This window comes from Schistocerca cancellata, chromosome 2 (genome assembly GCF_023864275.1).
Source record: "Schistocerca cancellata isolate TAMUIC-IGC-003103 chromosome 2, iqSchCanc2.1, whole genome shotgun sequence".
NCBI lineage: Eukaryota > Metazoa > Arthropoda > Insecta > Orthoptera > Acrididae > Schistocerca > Schistocerca cancellata.
This window is the reverse complement of record NC_064627.1, coordinates 463,652,583-463,671,957: the sequence shown is the minus strand read 5'-3', so window position 1 is coordinate 463,671,957 and position 19,375 is coordinate 463,652,583. Positions and strand designations below refer to the sequence as shown.

At 37.3% G+C, this 19,375-nt stretch overlaps 1 protein-coding gene across 1 annotated transcript in view; it reads right to left on the bottom strand.

The window, feature by feature from the left end:
- The window catches only part of LOC126161972 (cytoplasmic dynein 2 heavy chain 1), a 778,966-nt gene that overhangs the window by 693,825 nt on the left and 65,766 nt on the right, over positions 1-19,375 (bottom strand). The window contains 3 exon segments of the mRNA XM_049918163.1: positions 2,199-2,426; positions 2,984-3,232; positions 8,373-8,513. Of these exon segments, the coding sequence (XP_049774120.1) occupies positions 2,199-2,426; positions 2,984-3,232; positions 8,373-8,513 (618 nt within the window).

The following is a 19,375-nucleotide window of genomic DNA, read 5'->3' as shown; positions in this document are numbered from 1 at the left end:
TCATCCATCAAATTATATTATATTTTCAAAACACTTGAGAGTTAAACTTTCATCCATCCAAATATATTATATTTTCAAAACACTTGAGAGTTTACCAAATGCATTATGTCTATAAATGTGCTGCTCTGATAGGAGATCCTTGAGCTATCTTTGTAATCACTCACTAACAAAGGATATATCTTGCCAGACTTAAACATGCAGTAGCAACTGCAATCTATAAAACTGAAGAAAAGTAAATAACTTTAAAATATGAATCAGTTTAATATAGAATACTGATTTATATTTTTACAGCGTAACTAGTTAAGCATCTCTTAGTTTGGATTCTGTACTGAATTCTCATGGACAGAGAGTGATATATGATCTCATAAGAGGAGCCCTGACAGACCTAAACAATAGAAACTATTCTGTTGACACATTCTATTACTATTTTATTCATGAGTGTAATTTTCAATAACTGTAGTATTATTTTTCAAACAATGGAAAATCCAGGGTGGAATGTAACAATACCAGAGAACCAGAGAAGGAAATTTGCTACTCACCATATAGCGGAGATGTTGAGTGGTGATAGGCACAACAAAAAGATTCACACAATTATAGCTTTCGGTCAGTGTCAGCAGTAGACACACATACACACACGTGCACACACACTCACGCAAACGCAACTTGCACACACGTCTGCAGTCTCAGAGAACTGAAACCACACTCAGTTCTCTGAGACTGCAGACGTGTGTGCAAGTTGCGTTTGCATGAGTGTGTATGTGTGTGCGCATGTGTGTATGTGTGTCTGGACTTAATTGTCGAAAGCTGTAATTGTGTGAATCTTTTTGTTGTGCCTATCGCCACTCAGCATCTCCGCTATATGGTGAGTAGCAACTTTCCTTCTCTGGTATTCTAGTATTATTTTTTCAGCATAAATTTCAACCATCATCTGCAAATAATTTGTTGAAACTGGTAAAGCATAATAATATTTATTTGCAAATGATGATTGACATTTATCCTGAAAAAATATTCTATTACCTTTACAAGCTTTCAGTTGTGTGGACCATAGCACTCTACATGGGAAAAGTAAAATATTTTGTTATGAATGTCATCCTTCTTGTGTGGATGGACATTCATAACAAAAACTAGAGGGCTGTATTAACTACCTCACCCATAGGATTAATATTAAACTCTTAATGATGGGACATTAAATTTAGAGGATCACAATGCTCAGTGTCAAGCTCACCACTTTCCTAGTGTACATAAATCACCTTCCAAAGGCTTTAAAGGACTGTTAAAAGATATTGATAATTTCTGGTGAGAGATACTAAACATCAGCCCAAACTCAACTACAACAGACAAAGTTCAGATGATAGCTGAACTTGCTTACAACTGGACTACAAAAAACAGTTTAAGTCTTAATATCATAAAGCTTCATAGTCTTCAATTTCAAAAATAAACAGATAGCTTTCTGATGGCAAAAAATAGACATTTATCAACATACACTAAATTAAACTAAAAGATGATTCATTGAACAAGTAGGCTTGGCACATCTTAAACTTATAAGTAACTCTTCCTGTGCTAACTTGCTCATGACATCAAACTCTGTTGTTGCGACAGCAAGAATTAGCCTCATGATCACACAAAAATATTATTACATCAATTTTCCAACTACCATTGTGACTAAAAGTCTCAGTCAAAATTAATTCTGGTTACATATTTTGTTGTTCAAGTTAAGATTTTGCAGTAAATATCAGATGTTGGTATTTTATAGATAGCTGAGTTTGGAAAACTAGTAATGTGAGTATGTATCTCTAATGTGACCCTGAGAATTAGTCGCTACACTTAACATAACAGGCTGCTACAATTCCGATAAGAAACAAGTGCTTTAAAATGTGCACTGTTGGTTAAGTTAATTTTGAAGACAGTGAGCAGTATCTATTATTTAGTGCAAATTTAACTTAATCCACCTACTGCCTTCTGTTGCATACTGAATCTTTAATATAAGAATTGCATTTATTAACTTTTAATTTATAGGTGAAAACATGCTAAACATAGAAATGTATTAAATGTTGTTTCGTAACAGTGTAGACACTCGAACATTAATTCTACATGTTGAAAAATCACTGAACAGAAAATATGAATGTCTATTAACAAATAAATATCCAGCAGATTTGTGTCAATATTCAATCTATCTTCATTTCTAATACTACTCTGACCTTGCTTTCCATCTGTCGAAGCCAGCATATGTTGGCAACAATAGATGGCATATCCGATGCCTCCCCAATTCTTTCATATCCACTGTGGTTTCTAGAAGAAAAATCTGCACTCGTTGCAGCAATGTATTCTTTTAATGCAGCAAGAAAAGCCTCTCTTTCTGGTGTAAGGATATGAGATACATCAGGTTGCTGAATAAGCTCTCGACAGCGTACAAATTCTTGCAAAAGCTGTACAAAAAGAACCAATTAATGATAAACGTGGAGATAAATCTTACAACAATTAAGCCAAGTAAACAGTATATGTAGCCCCACTACACACTAACTGCTCAAACATGAACAGACTTAAGACTGATGGATACACAAATAAAATTTGAGTCTCTAGCACTTATATTTTTAAGAGCAGGACACTTGATAGAAGGAAATGGCCAATGGAAAACTGTAGGAGATAATGGAATGTCGTGAAAATATTGGAGGGCACAAAAATACAAGGGCATATGGTTTTTTGCAGCCATACTCTAGGTAAAATTTTCTTGGTTTTCTTTTTATGTTCAGTTCTAAGTGATTTAACTTTTTCTTTTCTAATCAGTCACTATTTTATACGTTTGTCAGTCTCCACTTCCTCTTTGGCTGTCAATGAAGAATCATTAGTTCTCTTCCAGTTGCTACTTCTTTGTATTGTTGCCAGCCTACCCAGAACCACAACATTGTCCAGTTGTAACATTATAGTCCACATTTAATATGGTTTCTATATGGAATTACTTTTTTATTACAGGAACAAAATTTACCTCTAAGACATTATTACCAGCTCTACTAATTTGGTTACGCAACTTTCCAGCAACACGTTCTCCAACTGGTTTTAAAATACGATGATACTGTGCAACAGCAGTCTGCCACAAAGGATCAGTGTAAGGATTGCACTGTAACACATTCAGCTCACAGAAGATATGGAATGGACCACCAGGAAGAAGTTCTTGGAGCTCCTCTGCTGACAAAAGACGACTCAACTGCCGGTGCAGCTTTCTGATATGTAGGATCTAAATGACAAGAAGAAAGCATGAACATGTATTCTCAGATACATATGATTATTAAACCACAGCTTTGTGATTTATGATAACACTATAATCAAAAAATTAAATGTATCTGCAGAGGTAGATACCAACATACAAACAATACTAAGATTTTAACAAAATTTGAGAGATGAGTTATGAGATACTTGATGATAAGAAAAATTGACATTACATAAAACTAGCACAGTACACCAAACAGCCAATTATCTATTAAGCATAATATACAGGATAGTATTCACTCCACTTCACAGCTGACTGAATGATGCAACACCCAGTTTCCATGGTTACATCGAAAATAAAATAATTCCAGTTGCCAAGTTATTTTTATTTAAAAGTGACTCATTTTGCCATGGATAGTCATCATTAGATTATGTAAAACTGTCACCTTAAGCTCACTGTGCTGACTGTCAAAGCTCTATGTGTATGAGGTCTATTCAAAAAATAATTTCGCACCAATGGTGTATTGGAGCAAAATGTGGTTGGCATCCATCCAGATGCCTTTGTTTAATGTGTAACTGATGGAAGTTCCATTGTTGTATGTCGGTTAGTTATTGTCCAGTGCTGTACTGAGTAGAACATTGTGTTGCACATTTTGCGAATTTCGAGATGACATATGAGCAACATGTCTGTATTAAATTTTTCATGAACTCAAGAGAACCTTTACAGAGACACACTAAATGATGCAGAAAGCCTATGGCGATGAGCGCTTAAGCTATACTTGGTGTTACAAATGGTTCACACAGTTTCAAAATGGCCAGATGGGAGTTAAAGATGACCATCATTCAGGATGCTCTTTGACGTCCACCAACGGTGCTCATGTCAGAAACATCAACAAAATTATGTATGCCAGTTGAAATCTGACCAAAAGGTTACAGAAGAATTAACATTTCAGTTGAATCATATCATGAAAACCTGACACAGCATCTTGGAATGCATTGTGTTGCCACCAAGTTCATCCCATGGTTCACAGGTCAAGACCAGAAAGACCTTTGCCTCACAATCATCTGTGATGAGCTTTTGAATCGTATAAATGTGTTATAACGTCAAGTTGCACACATTTATATTTCAAAAATGACACAACACATGCAAGTCAGAGAGCAAGTAGACAAAGTAAGACATGTGTACACGGTAACATTCAAATCAGCACTGAGTCCAAGTCTAGCGGCCGCTGGCTGGCTGGCCGCTTAGGTGGCACAGCTGCTGCATCGCTGGCAGACAGCGCCGCATGTAGAGGATGCGCGTAACTGCACGGCGGCACTTTGAAAGATCGGCGAGTCACAACAAAATGAGAACAAGATGTTTCTTAAGAGCATCATAACTCGTGATGAGATGTGGGTCTACGGTTATGATGTTGAGACCTAGGTTCATTCTTAACAATGGGTCAGGAAAGACTCTCCAAGACCTAAAAAAGCTTATCAGGTTAGGTCAAATGTCAAAGCCATGCTGACAGTTTTCTTTGACTTTGAAGGACACACATTCATCCCTGTTCGTACATGACCATTGCACTGTGGACTTTTTTTTTTTATTCCCAAAGCTGAAAACCAGCTTGAAAGGACCAAGACTTGCAACAATAGATGACATATATGAATATTCGTAGATGTCACATCACACGATCCAGCAAAAGGTGTACCAAGACTGCTTCCAGAAGTGAAAATGGCATTGGGAGCAGTGTATCAATTGTGAGGCGACCATATGCAATAAGCAAAAGGTAAGCATAGAAAAAATGTTGTGGACAATGTTCTGGAATTTTTTGAACAGACCTCATTTGTGATTGTCATAGAGCTTTGGTAGCTGGTGCAATGAACTTCATTTGAGAGTTTTATATAATCTGATGATGCCTGACTGCAGCAAACCATGTTATGTTTAAATAAAAATAACTTTTTTGCAGCTGCCACTGTTTTATTTTCAATATAATATACAGGATGTTTGCATGATGAAAGAGTGCTGTCTGGTTGAGCATGCGGGGACTAGGCTGCCAACAAGCGTAGCATTGGAAGGTTGTGGGGCAGGGAGGGGGGAAATGGGGAGTAAAAAAGGAAAGGCTTAGGGAAGCAGAAAGACATTTGGTTGCCTTGGCAGAGAATAGCACACAAAGAGGGTGAGGGGATGAAAAGAGGGAGGAGGTGATAGGACAGAATGGGTGGAAACTATTGGGTGGAGGGTGTGGGGAAGGTATATCAGTGTAAGTTGAGGCCAGGTTAATTTCAGGAGTGGAAAATGTGTTGTAAGGATAGCTTCTATGTGCAAATTTCAGGCAACTGGTGGTGGAAGGGAGGATCCGAATAGCTCGGGTAGTGAAACAATCATTGAAATCAAGCATGTTACATTCAGCTGCATGTTGTGCCACATGGTGGTCTACTTTGCTCTTAGTCTCAGTTTAGTGAGGGCCTTTCATCTTGGTAGGCAGCTGGTTGGTAGTCACATCAATAATAAAAGCTGTGCAATGATTGCAGCAGAGCTGGTATATGACATGTCTGCTTTCACAGGTGGCCCAACTTCTGATGGGATATGATAGGCCTGTGACAGCACTGTGACAGGAAGTGCTGGGTGATGTGTTGGCAGAAGAGCCAACACCGTGTTGCAAAAGGAGGCCGAAATGCACGCGCTTAAGCTCACGCAGGCTGGCGTGAGGTCTGGAAAATGACAAGGAATTATAGTAGCCAAAAATAGTACATAGCTTCTGAAATACTTAACTTTAATCCATCTGAAATACTTAACTTTAATCCATAATTGGTGAACATCGGTCTGACAGTACAGGCATCCCAAGATAAATAACAAATGTGAATGGCGCCTTGCTAGGTCGTAGCAAATGACGTAGCTGAAGGCTATGCTCACTATCGTCTCGGCAAATGAGAGTGTAGTTGTCAGTGTAGCATCGCTAGCAAAGTCGGCTGTACAACTGGGGCGAGTGCTAGGATGTCTCTCTGGACCTGCCGTGTGGCGGCGCTCGGTCTGCAATCACTGACAGTGGCGACACGTGGGTCCGTCGTATACTAGCGGACCACGGTCGATTTAAAGGCTACCACCTAGCAAGTGTGGTGTCTGGCGGTGACACCGCACTGGGTGGGTGGATTAAGCAGGTCTTGCTCCTGGGCCTTCCATAGAGATATGACTCCTGCAGCAAGGGATTGGAACTGAGAATTCCATATACATGAACTAGGATGTTTTGGAGGTTGGGTGGGTGGTGGAGATTTACTTCAGGAGGGGTAGGAAGGATCTTGGATAGGATGTCCTTCATTTCAAGGCATGATGATAAGTAATCAAAGCCCTGGAGAAGGATGCAGTTGATTCGTTCCAGTTGCAGTTGTATTGGGTGATGAAGTAATGGTATTGTTGTTTGATAATGTTATATATTTATTTATAATGTAGGTAGCTAAGGAAACAACAAAAGTGTAGGCAAAAATTATGAAAGGTGAGAACAGGAAACTGTACTAATGCAATGCATATGGTGAGATATGTGCCTTCATGTAAAGATTTGTAGAAATGCTGTCTGTGATTGTAAGACATGTGTAGTGTAGTTGATCATTCCTAGTGAAATGTCATTACACCATGTATCAAAACAGCAACCATGATTTTTGTGTGGCAAAAATCAAATCAAAGGGAAGCTTAATGATCGTATCTGGCCAGCTACCTATGTAGATGAAATCAATTGCAACCTGTGTTTCTATGACTCGTTAGGTGGTTAAGGAAAAGAGGGTACCATAACGTAATGACTGGGAAGGACAACAAACTGTCCAGACTCCTTACCTGGAACAAGCAATGCCTTCTCACACACACCTGAGCAGTCTTCAATCAACACGCAGTCAGTTGCACAGTTGCATAGGAATTGGGTATTGTACAGAGTACTGTGACGAATGTAATTTTGGAATAGCAGCTGTACGTCTACTATTGGCAGGAAGTGTTGAACATGTGGACGCTGCAGTGCCGAATGTTCAATCCAAAAATTTTTGTATATGTGCTTTACTCAGATGAAGTCTATTTCATTAGGAATGTAATCCTATCAATTGCTGCAACAGTCATGTATGAGCTGTTGACACAGTTAAACATAATCACACATTTCCAGTGATATCATGGGCAAACATAGTCACAATTAGTAGAACACAGCCATAACCAACAGGCCGTATCAGCTTCCCCTATCACACCCTTACTTTTTCCCATCAGTTTTCCTGAGATATATTTACCCCCCCCCCCCCCCCCTCCCAAATTGCTGAAAGAATTCCTCTTGATCTCCATGCAGGTGTATATTGTTAACAGTGCATATTGGACATCTTTCTCATGAACATATGTGTCATAATTTTCCAAAAAGGTGGATAAGAAGATGAAGTCCTCTTTTGTGACCAGCTTGTTCCCTTGAAGTATGTATGAGACACCTGTATCGACAGAAGAGAACTTCCTGTTGAGACCTCTCATTGCCTGTGATGTTTCTCAAACAATATTAGGGTAGAGCAAATGGGTACGACAGTACTTTGTGCAACTGTTTCATGCTTGTACTGAAACTGGGGCACCACTTTCAACATATTTGGTGAAAATGGCACCTTGCACAAGTTCCACAGTTATATTAGTTATTTTATTTATATGTGTCTACTTGGATCTTTAACACAGACAGCATATCAAATATAAGTATGAGATTTTATCATTTTTGTTTATAACTTTTAACTTAGCTACTTCTTGATTAGAGTTCCCTATCTCAAATTAATACATTTGTCCTTCTACATCACCTCCGAAAGTTTGTATCATCATAAAGAAAACACCCTGCAATTGTGTTACAGAATAAGGGACTATTATTTCAGTAAACAGTCCTTCTTCATGGCAGACAACATTCCTTACAAATGTGCACAAACAGATTGGTAACTCACACACACACTCTTTCACTATTAGCCAGTAAGTGTCACTGATATTTGCCTTTCTTCTGCTAGATTTTCTCTCATGTTTCAGTACAGGCCGGTATTAAAGTTATACAAAGTTTCTGGATACTGTAGGTGAAGACCAGTTTTCCATGACACAATCGGCAATTTTTCAACACACACGTACGTACATATATATCATCAATCAAATTCTTTAAAATAGCAAACTTTAAACTACTAGCAAATTTAGTTTCATTTCTTACCTCCTCCAGTCGGGATGCAAGATTCATCACATGAGTTGGCAGATAAGGCTTGCCGTGCCAAGGATGTGGAGAGTAATTGGCCCAGAAGAGAGATGTGAGGCGCTCACAGGAGTTGATCCAGTTTCTGCAGATGGATAATGCCTTGAAATTTAGAAAAAAAGTATGAACCTACAAATGATTTGTTTGTTTTACTGTTTTACATGTGTATTCACCCATAAATTAACAACAAAACGGTCATATCCACATAGACCAGGTGATTATAATTAAAGTGCAGCTATTGATGGATGTACAGTGTGAGCTGTAATTACTGTATGGCAGTGAAACTTGACAAACATCCTAATGCAGAACCAATTAATGCTGGAAAAAAAGTAGTTCCAATTTTGGCCACCAGGTGCCAATCTGGCACTGTACAGCATTGCGTCAGATGTCTCCAGTACTCATACTGAACAAATTGTGTAAGTGACAATTAATAATAAAATCAACATTATGGCTTTCACACTTGTATGACCTTTTCTGCCCACATCCCATTCCTAATCCATTGTGTATGGGAACATTTCTATACACCTTTCTTGCATTCACAGCACCAGATATGCATCTGGTACTCAAAACTGGAACAATTTTTTTTTTTTCCCAGCATAAATTGGTTCCGCATTAATGCATTAGAATATCTACCAAGTTTCATTGCCTTATGATAATTAAAGCCCACTCTGGACCTCTCTGAGTATCTGCACTTTAATTATAACCACCGAGTTGTACTGCAGTTATTCTCATTTTTTCTCATATCATCCGACAACACAAACTGGCAATAGAGTACAACCTAAGTGCATTATGGTTTCTCCACCACATGTATTACAGAAAAGTACTGGGCACTGTTGACCAATGGACAGATTTACGCTTTTCTGCACGTGCCCAGTTAACATAATCAATTAAGTCTGTCACAGAAAATATTTTTACACTCAGTTATTTCCTACATTTGTAATACATATGGTGTACTCACATAGGGACTAAAGCTGCTTTCGAAAGTGGATACATTCTGTAGTAATTGCCCTCAGTACTGTACATGTACACCAATAACATTCATAGGTACCACATTATCAATATATTGCATGTATATGGGAGGGCAACAGAATACATACATTAGGAAATTGTACAACATTTATTCAATTAATTTCTCTCTCTAATAATAATCTGTACATTTTCCAAAAGACTGGTTTTTCTCTACCTCTTTTGTCTTTCACCAGCTTTGGCATATATATTTACCATAAACTTTCTCTAGAATCAATTTTTATTTGTAATGAATTCTTTGTGATTTATTGCCAATATATACTTAACAAATCTTCCAAATTTAAATAACATTTGACAGTAAATATCAATGAAATAATTTATTGGAAACATAATGATAAGCTATTTTAGAGAAAACCACTAGACAGTCATGAGAAAAAAACTTGAAAACATATGGAGAGAGGCTGGTTAAGCTAAGGACACACATCAAGAGATGACAGATTCAGGTTACACTCCAATGATTGTGATGTGCATTCACAGTGTGTCCGTAATACCCTCAAGAAACTCTCGTAGGGATCACTGAAGGTAGGTGTGGGTTATTTCCACCACTGTTGAGCACTTTAGACTTTTTCCCAGAGAAAAATATTAAATTACACTACTTCAGAATTTTTTTCAGGTGCGCACAATAAATTATAATTCATCATCAGAGACAAACACATTTTTGTGTCAGCAGTTGTTTGTTGGCATCTTCAGTCCAAAGACTGATTACATGCAGCTCTCCACACTAGTTTATCCTGTGGGAACCTCTTCATCTCTGCATAACTACAGTAATATATGTCCATTCGAATCTGCTTGCTATAGTAAGCCTTGGTGAATTATGGTTTATTAGTCTCATAATGTGCATAATCCTATCTGGAGTTTCCATTGTTTGATCAATGCACATGATCCAAATCATTTGAGTTAGGTATAGGAGACATGTCAAAAATTGTAAAATTTCACCATAAACGTAGAACAGCTGATGCTAACCAATAACATCATACTAATAATACAATTTTATTATACATACAAACACACAGTAAAAAATCTAACAATTAATTCCCCCTTGCTCAAATTATCATTTCATCCTCTATGAATTTTCTACTGAATAGTAGAATTTCTCATACAGAATCTGCTGTAGCTTCGTATTTAGAATTTCTTGCTTCATATCAAATATATTTTTCCTCATTAATTTGTTACACATTGTTATCCTCATATATTGCGGAGTCCATGTGAATAGTTTCAATTGGTGTTTAGGTAGCAAAAACTTATTTTCATTTCTTGTGTTATATGTGTGGTTAAAATAATCATCCTCAAATAATTTTGTCTGCTGTGTTGGAAGATAACAATTTCGTATATGTATATTGAGGGAACAGTTGGGATTTGCAGTTTCCAAAATAATGGGTGATAAGATTCTGTTTACTGTGCAGTACACATGTATCTGATAATTTTATTGTGAAGTTTCAGTATTTGAAATACACTATTCGAATTTCCCCTGAAAATTATACCATACCTAATGACAGATTCAAAACAATTATAATATGCTATTTTTCATGTACTCAATTCGGTAGAATTTGCTATTATCTGCATTGCAAATGCAAAATTGCTTAGTTTATTTAACAGAAAGTCAATACAAGCGTTCCATATTAATCCTTGTCCACATTTAGCCCAAGGAATTTGATCATGTGAACTTCTTCTGTTGGTTAATTGTTATGTTGTATATAAGTTCCACACAATTTGAACGTTTGGTTTTGAAAAGTACCATCAGTTTCAACTGAACCAATTTTCTAGGGTATTCAGTGTGCTTATGATGGAGCTCAGAATCTTTTCTGCATTGTCATCTTCAATTAAAACAAAAGTATCATCTGCAAACAGAACTGATGGGGAATTTATATTTATGCGTAAGTCATTTATGTAAAATAAGAACAGGATTGGCCCCAAAATGGTGCCTTGAGGCTCATCTTGTAAAACAGTACTCCATTTAGCATAAGTCACTGCATTTTAATTGTTTTCTGTTGTTTAAGTAAGGTGTGAGCCAGCTCAGAGCATTGCACTTAATCCCATATTTGTCTAACTTGTAGATAATAAAGGCATGGTTCAGGGGTCAAATGCTTTTGTAAGATCACAGAAGATACCTGCAACTTTACTCCTCTGATACAATGATTTGCATACTTTTTCAAGAAAGTTATCCACTGCATTTCCTGGTTGAAACCCAAATTAGATACTTATAACAATATTTTTTACAATAAATTTTTAATCCAGTTTGCACCTAATTTCTCTAATACTACCAACAGAATTGGAAGAATAGAAATAGGGCATTTGACCCTCTCCTGAACAGAGGTCTGACTTTGGCATACGTCAACACATCAGGAAATCATCACTCTTCAAAAGATTGGTTGATTATTTTAGTTAGAGGAGGTGCTATTATGTCACACATTGCTTTAATCACTTTAGTTCGTATCCCATCACACCCAGCAGAGTTTTTATTTCTTGATGATAATATAACATGTCCCTCAGCATTTATTGTGACATTTTTTAAATCAATGAGATACTCAGTTTCTTGGTGGAATCCAAAGGGATTTATTTTACTTTGATAGTCTTGTACGACAACATCTAACTTTGCCACATTTATGAAGAATTTATTTAAACGCTCTGATATTTGACATGGGTTTACAGTAAGGCTACCATCCTAGATATTTCATTATTACTATCTCTAATGCCAAGCTCTATTTCGACAATAGACCACACTGCCTTTGTCTTACTTTTACGTTGTACAATAAACTTACTGTTTGCCATTTGTTTGGGTGCCTTCATAACTTTTCTTAAATATAGCTTTGTAAAGTCTAACGTACTCAGTAAAAATCTGTGTTTTTTATATACAGGGTGGTCCATTGATCGTGACTGGGCCAAATATCGACGAAATAAGCGTCAAACAAGAAAACTACAAAGAACGAAACTTGTCTAGCTTGAAGGGCGCCATCGTTGGCCTGCTAGATGGTGCTGTCATAGGTCAAACAGATATCAACTGTGTGTTTTTTAAATAGGAACCCCCATTTTTATTACATATTTGTGTAGTACGTAAAGAACTATGAATGTTTTGGTTGGACCACTTTTTTCGCTTTGTGACAGATGGCACTGTAATAGTCACAAACATATGGCTCACGATTTTAGACAAACAGTTGGTAACAGGTAGGTTTTTCAAATCAAAATACAGAACATAGGTACGTTTGAACATTTTATTTTGGTTGTTCCAATGTGATACATGTACCTTTGTGAACTTATCATTTCTGAGAATGCATGCTGTTACAGCATGATTACCTGTAAACACCACATTAATGCAATAAATGCTCAAAATGATGTCCGTCAACCTCAATGCATTTGTCAATACGTGTAACGACATTCCTCTCAACAGCAAGTAGTTTGCCTTCCATAGTGTTCGCACACGTACTGACAATGCGCTAATGCATGTTGTCAGGCATTGTGTGGATCACGATAGCAAATATCCTTCAACTTTCCCCACAGAAAGAAATCCGGGGACATCTGATCCGGTGAATGTGCGGGCCATGGTATGGTGCTGCGACGACCAATCCACCTGTCATGAAATATGCTATTCAATACCGCTTCAACCGCATGCAAACTATGTGCCAGACATCCATCATGTTGGAAGTATATCGCCATTCTGTCATGCAGTGAAACATCTTGTAGTAACATCGGTAGAACATTATGTAGGAAATCAGCATACATTGCACCATTTAGATTGCCATCGATAAAACGGGGGCCAATTGTACTTGCTCCCATAATGCCACACCAGACATTAACCCGCCAAAGACGCTGATGTTCCACTTGTCGCAGCCATTGTGGATTTTCCGTTGCCCAATAGTGTATATTATGCTGGTTTACGTTACCGCTGTTGGTGAATTGACACTTCATCGCTAAATAGACGTGTGCCAAAAATCTGTCATCGTCCCGTAATTTCTCTTGGCCCAGTGGCAGGACTGTACACGACGTTCAAAGTCATCGCCATGAAATTCCTGGTGCATAGAAATATGGTACGGGTGCAATAGACATTGATGTAGGATTCTCAATACCGAGGTTTTTGAGATTCACGATTCTCGCGCAATTTGTCTGTTACTGATGTGCGGATTAGCCGCGACAGCAGCTAAAACACCTACTTGGGCATCATCATTTGTTGCAGGTTGTGGTTGACGTTTCACATGTGGCTGAACACTTCCTGTTTCATAAAATAATGTAACTATCTGGCGAATGGTCCGGACACTTGGATGATGTCCAGGATACCGAGCAGCATACATAGCACGTGCCCATTGGGCATTTTGATCACAATAGACATACACCAACACGATATTGACCTTTTCCGCAATTGGTAAACGGTCCATTTTAACACGGGTAATGTATCCTGAAGCAAATACTGTCCACACTGGCGGAATGTTATGTGACACCACGTACTTATACGTCTGTGACTATTACAGTGCCATATATCACCAAGCGAAAAAAGTGGTCCAACTAAAACATTCATGTTTCTTTACGTACTACATGAATATGTAATAAAAAATGGGGGTTCCTATTTAAAAATATGCAGTTGATATCCGTTTGACCTATGGCAGCACCATCTAGCGGGCCAACCATAGCGCCATCTGGTTTCCCCCTTCAAGCTAGACGAGTTTCTTTCTTTGTAGTTTTCTCGGTTGATGCTTATTTCGTGAGATATATGAGAATATCTCTGAGGATGTCCACACACAAACTTGTATCAGTGACCATGAGGCAGTTGTAGCAACAATGATTACCAAGTTACAAAAGGTAACTAACACAAGTAGAAGGAATTATATGTTCAGTACAACTAAAACAAGTAGAAGGATTCCGTATTGTAGAAGGATGTTCAGAAAACTAGATAAACAGGCAGTAGTGTCATATCTCAATAACGAACTTGAAACATTTATTTCTGGTGAGGAGCGTGAAGAAGAACTGTGGCTCAGGTTTAGAAGAAAAGTTAATCTTACCATGCACTTGATAGTTATGTACCTGGAAGTATATGATTAGAAGGACTCGTCATGGTGTACGCACACTGAAGAGAAACTTGTAAAGAAAAAGAAAGTATTGCATAAAAGATGTAAAGCAAAGCATTGAGCTATAGATAGTGATATATTGAACTAAATGTATTTGGCTATCAACATGTCAATGTGTGAAGCCTGATTACCGTATCAGAACATTTTTGAAAAAACTTTCACAAAACCTTAAGAAATCATGGTAATATGTAAAGGGCATTAGTGGAACCAAAGCCAGTGTCCATACAATCATGGATGACACAGGGACTGAAATTGATAGAAGCAAAACAAAAGTATAAATGCTAAATTCCATTTTCAAATGTTCTTATACTAATGAAAATCTAAGTGTATTGCCCCACCTTAATTCTCGCAGCTGCAAAGATCAGTAATATAAATTTTAGTGTCAGGAGTGTTGAGAAAAAGCTGAAATATCTAATATTGAACAAAGCTCCCAGAAATTCTTGGCTCTTTAGAAGGAACCAATACTACAATCAAATGTACGGCCAGCATACCTTACGTAGGCAACATTTCTCAAATTCTCCACAAACAACAAACTACAACAGAAATTATCTCACACCTTAAACAATAAAAAGATAAATTATCAGCCTCAAGAATATACCGGGTGATCAACAAGTCAGTATAAATTTGAAAACTTAATAAACCACGGAATAATGTAGATAGAGAGGTAAAAATTGACACACATGCTTGGAATGACATGGGGCTTTATTAGAACAAAAAAAAAAAAAAAAAAAAAGTTCACACAATGTCCGACAGATGGTGCTGGACAGCAAAACGTCAGTGACTGCTCATGACAATCATGTATAAAAGGAGCTGTAATGAGAGAGAATCAGATGCACCAGCAGTCGAGCATGTTGACATTACCTGAAAAGGCACTTTTGGTGAAGCTGTATTATCAGAATGGGGAATGTGCTAGTTCAGCATTACGATGCAAGTATTTCGTGATCGACCGACATCTCTAGGGATGCTGAAAGACAACATCCGATGCCAATGCCTCACCATAAATCCGGACATGCTTTACAGTGCTGTTCACAACATTATTCCTCGACTACAGCTATTGTTGAGGAATGATGGTGGACATATTGAGCATTTCCTGTAAAGAACATCATCTTTGCTTCATCTTACTTTGTTATGCTAATTATTTTTATTCTGATCAGATGAAGCGCCATCTGTCGGACATTTTTTGAACCTTTGTATTTTTTGGTCCTAATAAAACCCTATGTCATTCCAAGCATGTGTGTCAATTTGTACCTCTCTATCTACATTATTCCGTGATTTATTCAGTTTTCAAATTTATACTGACTTTTTGATCACCCGGTACAAAATCACATGTAAAACTTGCTCAAGTTACTACATAGGAAACACCAGCAGAAATTTTCAGATCAGATACACTGAACACCTCAACTATTACACATGTAACCGACAATTTTGTACATACAATGTAATCCACAGAAAGTGTAGCATGTCTAACTGTGTACAAATTCTTTGTGAAACCGATGTGCAGTAATATTTTTAGAGGAAGTTTTGAACACAAAAATAAACAGTATACATGATGATTTTTCTGTGTGTGGTACTCTGTGTAATGGAGGAGGCACAACACTTGTAAGTAGACACACAAAAATACCATGTCTAAGATTAGTGTATAAAAGTATTCCAAGATTCATTTTGTCCAATTTTCCAGTTGTAGTATAACCTCAAAATGATAACTACAATGCAAGAGAGGGAGACAATCACACATTCAAATGTCACTTCTACTTATGAAAACAAATGAACTTGGAAATGAGAATAAACTCTTGAAACACATTATGCTAATCATGAAAAAATAAGTAACTGCTGCATTTGATTCAGTAGCAAACCTAAACATGTCATCAAATGCACAATCATATGGTGTATTAAGCAAAATTTGTGACTTGAGTAACGATTTCTTGGTAGAAGGGCTGCAGCATGTTGTCTAGGATGGGAAGTTATCAACGAGTGTATAAAATAAAACTGTAATTCTAATTCTGTCAAACTTGCAGGAGACATATCCTTAATTTGCAGTCACTTGTTTTGGACATGACGTCCATTATTAAGCCTTCACACCTGTTCCTGCATCAAGCTGGAGGTTCATAAGATATAGAAGTAACTTAAGATGCTCCCCAGGGAGTGATGTTTGGGCCCTTCATGTTCACGCTGTATGTAAGATCCTTGCAGCTGATAATAATAGTAACCTCAGACTTTTTGCAGATGATGCTGTTATCAATAATGAAGTACTGTCTGAAAAAAGTTGCACAAATATTCAGTCAAATCTTGAAATGATTTCAAAATAGTGAAAGGAATGGCAACTTGATTTAAATGTTCATAAATGTAAAATTGTGCACTTCATAAATGTAAAATTGTGCACTTCACAAAACAAAAAAACCTACTATTCTGTGACTGCACTATGAACAAGTCAAAACTGGAATTGATAAACTCTTTCAAATTCCTAGGTGTCTCACTTTGCAGGGATCTGAAATGGATGATCACATAGGCTCAGTCATAGATTAAGCACGTGAAAGTATGTGGTCCATTGGCAGAATACTAAGGAAATGTAATCAGTCTACAAAGGAGACAGGTTGCAAATCACTCGTGTGACCTAGCCAAGAAACTGCTAAATTTTTGTGTGATATTTGCACCAAATAGGACTAAGAATGGAATACTGACGAGGGGTAACATAAATGGCCACGAGTTTCTTTGATCCATGGGTGTGTGTCAGAGATGATAAAGAAACTGGATTGGCAGACACTTGAAGTCAGACACAAACTATCACAAGAAAGCCTAGTCACAATGCTTCAAGAAACAGCTTTAAATGGTGATTACAGGAATACACTAGAACCCCCTCCTTCCCACCCCATATGTGAATGTAATGCAAAGCCCTAACTAGTAAAATTGAAAGTACCTCTGTCATGCACTCCAGAGTGGATGGAGGAACAGATGTACATGTCACGCAAGGAAAAGCTACAGAGCAGAGACATTTAAGAAGGTCTGTAACATATGTCTTAGAAAAAGGTTCTTATCAATATAAAAATCTAAGAATTTAGAAAATTCAGTTTCATTTATGGATTTATCATCATGCATTATTTCTAATGGTGTGGTCAGGCTCTCTGCAATAAGGAAATTCTTGTGCTGTGTTTTATTCAGTGACAGTCCATTTGCAGACAATTACTAATTTTCAAAAAAACATTATTTAAATTTTCAAGTGCTGACCATTAATCCATTATGCTTGATTATAATATTTGCACCATCAGCAAAGATAACTATTTCTGCTTCTTAAATATATGATGTTAACACACAGATAATGTTATGGGAACAGCAAACCAAAGACTGCAATTTATTGGCAAAACACACATAAAATGCAACAGTAGTATAAAGAGAATTCGAAACTTACCTGTCCTCTTCTGGAGTACAGTTGTATGGTATGGGATCCGCATCAGACAGGATCGATGAAGGACAACAAAAAAGTTCAAAGAAGGGCAGCTCATTTTGTATTGTTGCAAAATAGGGGAGTGAGTGCCACAGTATGATATGCAAAATGGAGTGGCAACCATTAAAACAGAGGTGTTTTCTGCTGTGGCTGGATCTTCTCATGAAATTTCTATCAACAACTTTCTTCTCCAAATGCCAAGATATTTTGTTGGCTTGGGGATAATGATCTTCATAATAAAATAAAGGAATCCAGAACTTGCTGGAAAGTTTTAATTGTTCATTTTTCCCATGTGTTGTTCAAAAGGCACCAAAGTTAGTTCCAGTCCCTAGTGATTGAGACAGGAACTGAAACTGAGGGTAGTAAAGCAAAAGATGAAATACTTAACTCCATTTTCAAATGTTCCTTTACAAAGGAAAATGCAGGAGAATTCCCCCACTTTAATCCTTGTAGCAGTGACTGAAATTATGTAAGGTGACTGAAATCAGTATTAGTGGTATTGAAAAACAACTGAAATCGTTAAAACTGCATGAAGCTCCAGGGCCCAATGGAATCCCTATCAGATTCTGTATTGTATTTGTGACTGAGTTAGCCCCTCTTCTATCTATCTCCTGTAGATCCCCTGAACAAAAAGCCATGCCCCGTAGTTGACAGAAAGCACAGATAACATCCATCTATGAGAAGTGTGGTAGAAGTACTCCAAAAAACTATTATGTTTGACATCAATTTTTTGTAGAATCAGGGAACAATTCCTGAGCTCAAACATAATGACGTATCTTGAACAGGATGACGTTCTACATGGCAACCAGTACCGACTTCAAAAATATCGATCATGTGAAATCTAAATCACACTTTTCTCACATGACATCCTGAAAGCTTTGGACTAAGGTAATCAGGTAGATGCAGTATTTCTTGATTTCTGTAAAGCATCACACCGACCTTATTGTCAAAAGTTCAGTCATATGGGGTATCAAGTGAAATTTGTAACTGTATTAGGACTTTTTGGTAGGGAGGACACAGCATGTTATACTGGATGGACATTCATCATCAGATGTAGAAGTAACTTTGGGTGCCCCCACAGGGAAGTGTGTTGGGACCCTTGCTGTTCATGTTTTATATTAACGACCTTGTGGACAATATTAACAGTAACATCAGATGTTTTGCAGATAATGCAGTTATCTACAGTACAGTATTGCCTGAAAGAAGCTGTATGAATATTCATTCAGATCTTGATAAGATTTCAAAGTGGTGCAACAATTGGTAACTTGCTTTTAAATGTTCTGGAATGTATATTTATGCACTTTACAAAATGAAGAAACAGAGTATTCCATGACTATAATATCAATGAGTCACAGTTGGAATCGGCAAACTCATACAAATACTTTGGTGTAATACTTTGTAGGGATATGAAATAGAATGATCACACAGGCTCTGTTGTGGGTGAA